This window comes from Apteryx rowi, unplaced genomic scaffold, assembly GCF_003343035.1.
Source record: "Apteryx rowi isolate R43461 unplaced genomic scaffold, aptRow1 scaffold_220, whole genome shotgun sequence".
In the NCBI taxonomy this organism is placed as follows: domain Eukaryota; kingdom Metazoa; phylum Chordata; class Aves; order Apterygiformes; family Apterygidae; genus Apteryx; species Apteryx rowi.
This window is the reverse complement of record NW_020448531.1, coordinates 868,009-875,357: the sequence shown is the minus strand read 5'-3', so window position 1 is coordinate 875,357 and position 7,349 is coordinate 868,009. Positions and strand designations below refer to the sequence as shown.

At 61.7% G+C, this 7,349-nt stretch overlaps 1 protein-coding gene across 1 annotated transcript; it reads left to right on the top strand.

Annotated features, from left to right (window-relative positions):
• Window positions 1-1,530: 1,530 nt before the first annotated feature.
• On the top strand, window positions 1,531-3,915 carry RPS15 (ribosomal protein S15). The gene is made up of 4 exons (XM_026064873.1): window positions 1,531-1,629; window positions 2,076-2,161; window positions 2,450-2,684; window positions 3,746-3,915. The coding sequence occupies exons 1-4, from the start codon at window positions 1,627-1,629 to the stop codon at window positions 3,857-3,859; spliced, it is 438 nt and encodes a 145-aa protein (XP_025920658.1). The 5' UTR covers window positions 1,531-1,626; the 3' UTR covers window positions 3,860-3,915.
• The last annotated feature ends 3,434 nt before the right edge of the window (window positions 3,916-7,349 follow it).

Here is a 7,349-nt window from a genome sequence, read left to right as displayed (position 1 = left end):
TAAATACAAAGCCATGGCATTTTAAAGGCATGCAAAATGGAAGCAGACCTAAAGGCAGTTGCTACCCTGCCTGCTTTCAAATTTGTCTTTATAAGGTCTTTGGAAACTGATACTTTTTGTACAGAACCAGCTTTTCCAGGTTAGCATAGACCATTAGGTCCTTGGAAATGCATCTCTGCCTAGTAACAAACTGAATCAGCCTGTGCAGAGAGATGAGCCAGCACTTGTCTGCCACACCTTGGCTTAAGGCTCGCATATGAATTGGGTTGCAAATAGAATGGCTTGGAGGCTTTTCAGCAGCTTGCAGCAGAGAGCAGTGTCCTGGTGATGGGGTAGAAGCATCTTATGTGAGAGCACTGAGTATCTCTGCTGCGGCCTTAGCTATGGTGAGCCTAGCTTGCAGGTGAGCAGCTGCTGAAGGCTGTGGTCCTTTCTGCTGTTCCTGTCCTGCAGGACTACTAGGACACGGGGCCATGTGTGTTATGTTTGTCCTTGCTTGAAACATCTCAGATTCTCTCCGAGCTGGAAAAGCATGTCTGTCTAATGTGGGAAGGTACTGGCAGATGAAAATTGACCACTGAAAGATGATGCCTGCTGCCTTGCTGCGAGATGTGGACTTTGGTCTGAGCAGGGCTGGGTGCCTGGCATTTAGGGTGCTGCTAGGTTGGAGGGGTGAGGTTTGTGTGTGCAGCAGGTGGGGCACCTACTGAGCTGGAGCCCAGGTTACCTGTGTGGTGAAGGTGACTTTGGGGCTAGTCCTGTGTCTGCCCCACCTTGGACCAGCAGAAAAGGAACAGTTTTACAGTGCCACCCCTTGGAAAATGAGAAGCTGGTCAGGTCTGAAACCTGTGTAGGCTCAGCTCTTCTGTTCCCGGGCTGCTTCTCTTCCTCAAAGCCTGTCTCACTTTCATGCTCCTTTCCTTGTCTCTTCTGCATTTAAACTGAGGAAGGTAAGGGCTGTGAATAAGAGGTTTGTGATTTGTCTTATTGCCCAGGGTCTGGCTTGGACAGGAATTGGTCCCAGGAGGAACAAGGAAATAGCCTAGTCTTCTCCCAGCCCTGAAACAGGCCCGCTTCCTAAAGCGGGTCAGCTCCCTGGTGAGGATTAGCCTTGGAGGCTGCTCTGCTCCATGGGTTTGCTGTGCATCCTGCACCTGCCCCTTCCCTGCGGCTTTCTCCTGGTAAACAGTGCTCCCATGTTGCATCTTCTGCCTGCCTCCCCGTAGCCTCTCCTTCATCCTGGGGCAGCTCTGCCCTCTCCCATCCTGCTCTTTTCCCCTCCTGAAATGCCTTTCAGCCTCCCTGCAAGGGTTGATGTAGCTGGTGTATAACATAGTGCTTGCCCTGAGGGGATGAGGTGACTGTGCACTCCCCAGCAGCCCTGGCACCCTGGGGAGCTCCTGTCACTCTCGAGAGGCTGCTCCCACCACTAAACCGACCTATTTCACCCCAGCCAGGGCCCGGGGCCAGAGGGGCTGTGGCCCCTTTAAATGGCAGTGAGGGCGGAAGCGCCGCGCCGAGGCTGTGGTGGGCGGGGCTTGCCGCCGCTTCCGCCCCTTCTCACGGTCTCGCGAGATCCGGCCCTTCCGCTGCAAGCTCCGCCTTTTCCGAAGAGACGCGGCCAAGATGGTGGGTGCGGGCGGCGGGGCCGGCGGCTTTAATCCGCCTCCATCCTCCGCCGCGGCGGCTCCCCGCGGCCCGAGCCGACACCGCTACCCGGGGCGGCGCCGCCCCTTCCCCGCGGGGCTGGGGGGCGGCGGGCGGCCGGCCCCGCTGGGGTCCGCCGGTGCCATGGATACCCCGGCCGGGCTAGGCCTCGGCGGGGCCGAGCCTCCCCCGGGCCGGGCCTAGCGGGGCGCCGCCGGCTGCGGGGCCCGAGCCGGGGGGGGGGTGTTGGGGGGTGGCGGGCCGAGGGGCCGGGGCAGCGCCGGGCGGGCTCCACTGCGGGGCGCCCGATGGAGCTCGGTGCCCGCAGCGGCCCTATCCGCGTGGGAAGGGCCGGTGCGGGGGGTCTCCGCTCTCCTGACGCCTCCCTCCTCCTCCTCCTCCTTCCCCCGCCGCGACCCGCGCTGCAGGCGGAAGTGGAGCAGAAGAAGAAACGAACCTTCCGCAAGTTCACCTACCGCGGGGTGGACCTGGACCAGCTGCTCGACATGTCCTAGTAAGAGCCGCTCCCGGGGGGTGGAGGGCCGGCTCGGAGCCCGCGCCAGCGGCTGGTCGTGCGTGTCCGCGGGCTGTGCGGGCATCCTGGGTCGCCTTTTGGCGATGCTGTGTTTAAGCATAACGGAAATAATTCAGCTGGGTGTTTTGGAGTGATTCTGTAGTTTCTTGCTGGGGTGGGTATAAATCATTTGAAACCCCCGAATAGGTAATGCAGTCAGTGCTCTGAGTGGCCCCCAGTTAGTTTCGTGCGAGCAGGCCTGTAGGATAAGTCTTTTCTCCGTTCCAGTGAGCAGCTGATGCAGCTGTACAGCGCACGCCAGCGCCGGCGTCTCAACCGGGGCCTGCGCCGCAAGCAGCACTCCTTGCTGAAGCGCCTGCGCAAGGCCAAGAAGGAGGCGCCTCCCATGGAGAAGCCGGAGGTCGTGAAGACCCACTTGCGCGACATGATCATCCTGCCCGAGATGGTGGGCAGCATGGTCGGGGTGTACAACGGCAAGACCTTCAACCAGGTGGAGATCAAGGTGAGCCGCAGGGAGGGGGTTCCTGGAAGCGGGGCAGTGGCCCGTCCCCTCTGAGCTCTGGTCTCTGGGAAGGTGGCGAGTCTGGGACAGCTGCTGGTGTTCTCCTGCTCCGAGCTGAGCTGTGGTAGCGTGTTGGCATCCTAAGCGCTGCCGTGTTACCTCGTTAAAGCCCTGCGTAATTGTAATCCAGCCCTGTGTTTGAGGAAGGGGGAGTTGAAGTTTGTGCTTGGGTAGCACATGTAAAAGTGTGCTGCGCTTCTGAAGGTGGCCTGTTTGCAAGGGAGGTTTATTCTAGGCCTTAAAAAACTTCAGCGCAGCTTTGAGGTAACTAAATAAGAGCCGTTGGCCGTTGTGAGCATGCGTGCCGAGGTGCTGCTGCGTCAGAGGTGGGCCAGGGAGAGCCAACGCAGGTGTGCGCTCACCGTGCTTAACCCTGGCTCACTGCCTGCTCGCGCCGGAGCAGGGTTTCAGCTGAAATAGGATCTCTAAGATTTCCTGGGAGTGGAATAACCAGCAGTGATGGGGCGTGGGGTGGCGTGACCTGATCCTGCTGCCGGGATTAAATGGCATCTTCTCCGAGGGCTCTGTTTGCACCTGACACTTAAACCAGCCTGAGAACGTGCTGAAGGACCCCGAGACTTGTGTCTCTTCCCTCATGGGAGTGTGGTGCTTGTCGGGAGCGCTCTGCGGAGGCAGAGCCAGCTCCGAGGAAGGTGTCCTCGTCCCTCCGAACCCTCCTTCGGCTCCACGGAAGCGGCAGCGGCTGCTGCCCCAAGGCCCTGGCTGCTGCAGGAGGCCTGGTCCCCGCAGGCAGAGCCTGTTCACACGCAGCATTCCCAGATTAGCTACGCTATGGCACGGCCGGAAAAAACGGCTGCGTTTGGGAGTTCTGCCAGCACCCAGAGATGCGGGTTATAACTGTTCCTAACGAATGCAGCCGTGTGGGGCGATAGTTTTAGCGATGTGACGTCTGCGTCCTTCCCGTGTCCCTGGGCTGCTCTTTGCCCCCCTCGCAGCCCCTCACGTCGCTGTCACTAACAGCGCTCTCCCTTCTCTTCCAGCCTGAAATGATTGGTCACTACCTGGGGGAATTTTCCATCACTTACAAGCCAGTGAAGCACGGCCGACCTGGTATCGGTGCCACTCACTCTTCCAGGTTCATTCCTCTAAAATAAACAGAGTTTGGGAAAATGTTTTCTATGTGTAAATAAAGAAATTTCTCCCACCTGTCTTTGGTCTGTCTTGGAGATGTGTCGTTGTGAAATACCTGTTCTTGTGCCTCGGATGCCACTAGCTCAGGTGGGGGTTGTGTGTAGCCAGGGTAGAGTCACTTAAAGCGGCAAGCAAAACACGTCGGTCCTGATCTTGATTTGCTCTTTTCCTAAAGATTATTTCCCTTTTTTAGCTCTCCCTTCTGGTAAACACACAAGGTTTAATAAACACTTTTCTTTAAGTGGGTTCCTTAGATTCATGACATTTCATATTCTACATGGGCAGGTGATGAATGGCACTTCTGTACATTTAACTTTATTTATGATATTTCAGGTAACACTTAGACCTGGGAATTGCAGCTAAGTGTCTGCTACCATCGCTTCATGAAGCTTGCTGCAAATGCAAAGAGAGGCTTAGCTGAGACATCAACACAACTAAAAACCGGGAATTGAGTAGAAGGGAGGGCTGAGGTGCAGCTCCCTCATGCTTCAGGGCCAGCAGCTCTCCTCCTCTCTTCTGTGCGGAGGCTGTAAAGGACAGATCAGAGGATGCTGAGATTGTAATAGATTGTTTTCTGACCTTAAAATGGGGATTTCAAGTTAAGTGGTGGGAGTCTGCCAAGTCCCAGTCCCTGTGTCTGGATAACGCCTTTTGCAAAGGCTTGGTGTTGCGATGAGGGATGAACGTTTCCCAGCAGAGGGGAAGCCGCTTTTCAAGAATAAGCGGCCCATCCTGTCCGGTTCGGGAGGTTCTCCCGGGCTTGGGCGTAGCTCAGTAAAACACAAAAGCGAAACGCCTGAGTGTGCAGAACGGGAGGCAGCTGAAAGCTTTCGCCAGCGCCTGGGGCGAGGGCCTGGCACGGGGCTCTGCTGGAGGGGTGGCAGTGTCCCCCCCCTCCGCCCGCCCCTGTCGGGCTGTGACCCACCTTGGCCTTTTTAGATCAGCCCGTCCCGGGTTGCTCCCAGCCAGGCGCAGCCCCTGGAGCGTGCGAATTCGGCAGTCGGGGCTGGGGGCTGTTCTGCCCTTGCTGCCGGAGCCTCCCTGCTGCGCAGCAGAGGAGGAAAAACAGGAATAAAAGAGGGCGCTGGCAGCCTGCGCGAGCCAGTCCTCGGCTGTGAGAACGGGAGCCTTGCGCTGCGGTTAGCAACGCCGCAGAGGAGCCGTATGGGCCTGTGTCGTCCCCTCCACCGCCGGCCTCCTCCCGGGCTCGTGGTCGCTGCTGCCCCGCGGTGAGCAGCACCGGGCGCCCGCGCTCCCGCGCTCCCGCGCTCCCTCGCCTTTGTTAGCGGTGGTGTCTTGCAGAGCTGCTTTGCAGCCGCTCCCGCAGGGAGGAACCTCCATGGCCTGGCTCCGAGGCGGCTCCTCAGGCTTTGTTCTCTTGGCAGCATCCTGGATTCAGAGAGCTTCTCCCCCTCCCTCCCTCCCTCCCTCCCGCTCGGCCCTGAATGATTCGCTTGTCGGGAAGCTCAGGGTACGGAGCACTTCGTGGCTTTGTTCCAGGCTGAGGCTTTGCACCAGCCTTGATGTTGGCAAGGGCTGGACAGGGACCAGCGTTTGCCGTTGCAGCGTCTCCGGCAGCAGCGTGTGCTCCAGGTACGGAGCGATGCCTCTCGGCCTGCCGGGGAATAAACACGAGAAATGTCTGCAGTCGTAATGAGGGTCTGGCAGTGCTGCACGGGGACAGTCTCCGGCAAAGTGACCGCCAGCGGCGGGTGAGCGGTTGTTTGTCACCCCCCCCTGCTCCTGGCACATCCCTCCTCTGCTTTGGCTCCCCGGCGGACGCTGTCCCAAGGCGCCTCGGCGGTGGTGGGTCTCGCTGGCTCTGCAGCATGGTCACCCCTGCGCCAGTAGAGACATCCCAGCGCAGCGTGTTTGCACGGCTCCAGCGGGCGTCCCGGAGAGGGGTGTTTGCACAAGGGGGTCTAGCGAAGCCTCGCCACCTTCGGGCTTCCCCAGTGGCCAGCGGCAAGGGCAGCCCGCGGCTGCAGCCTGCGGATACCCACGAGCCCTTCGCCTCCTCCCTCGGAGACGTCGTGGCACAGCCAGGGCTGTGTGTCCTTTAGGGAAGGTCCCCTCTCCCCAGCCTCCGGGGTTTGAGCACCGCGACCTGCATGGTCCTGGGGAAGCTGCTGCCAGAGCAGCGTCTGCCTCGGTCCCCCACGTCCCAGCCCCCAGTGCGTCCGTCTGTCCCGCTCCACAGCCGGGTGAGCAGGTCTGCTCCTGCCCCGGCCGGCGGAGGTGATCCGGGGTGTGGGCAGTGCTGCAGCCAGGGGCTGTGGGGAGCCCTGCATGGTGCAGCAAGCTGTCTGTCCGTCCATCCCTCTGCCCTCGCAGACCCCCCTCCGGCAGCACCTTCCTCCTGGCCCCAGAGACGCCACAGTCAGAGCTTGCAGCCGGCCGGACCCTGCTGGATGCTCCCGGGCTGCTGGTCCCCAGTGCAGGGGTATCGCCATGCCGGGGGGTCTCACTCGTCCGCGGGTGCCCTGCACCAGGCAGAGTGCAGCCGCCCCCCGGGCTGAGCCCCCTCCAGCACCGCGACAGCCCCAACCCACAACCCCGACCGGCACCGGGAAGGTTTGGCCCCAGGGTGGGGGGAAAGGGGCTCGGAGCAGGACGCGGTGCTGGGGAGGTGCGCGGTGGTCCGGTACCTGCCGCTGCGGCTTTGCACGCCGCCGGGAACGGGGACGGGAGGCTGCAGCCCCGCAAAGCCACCGGGGCAGGGCAGGGACGAGCCCGGCCGTATGCAGGGACTTTGTGCAAGACGGGGGACCCCAAACCCACTGCCTACGGCACCGGGAAAGCACCCAGCCGGGGCCTGGGCTCGTCGGTGCTGGATAATCGCCGCTAACGGGGCCGCGGCCCCCCCCGAGCGTGGTGCTTAGCAGGGGCCGGACGCTGCAAACCCCGAAGGTTTGGGGCACAAACCCGGGGTGCTGCGAGGCTTTTGGGGCGCGAACCCCGCGGGCCTGGGGGGCCGCCACCGCCGCGGCCCGGCTGCTGCCATCTAACGGCTGCGGCCTCGGCTGGGCTGGAAAAACCCCACTCGGGAGCGGCGCGAGGAGGGGCCGCGCGAGGCGGCGCAGCGGCTGCGCGCCGGTGCAGGATGCGGGCTGCATGGGGCTGCTCTGGCTCCTCTCCTTCCTCCACTCCACCTTCTTCGGCGATGAGGTACCGGGGCCGGGCACCTGCGCCGGGGCCGCTTGGCAGCAGGGTTATTTTTATTTCGCTGCTTTTCCTTTTTTTCCCCTCCCCGCCTTTCTTCCTTTCTTCCCTGCCCTGCCGGCGGCTCCCTGCCTGCGCGCTGCCGACGTGCGCTGCATCGCGAGCGGGGGCTGCGGCGCTGGGTAGGGGCGGCCGCGGCCCTGCTGGGGGGCTCGGCGCAGCCGGGGGGGGGGCTGCAGCCGGCGGGTGCTGGGTGCTGCCGAGCCGGGGATGGGGATGGGGATGGGGATG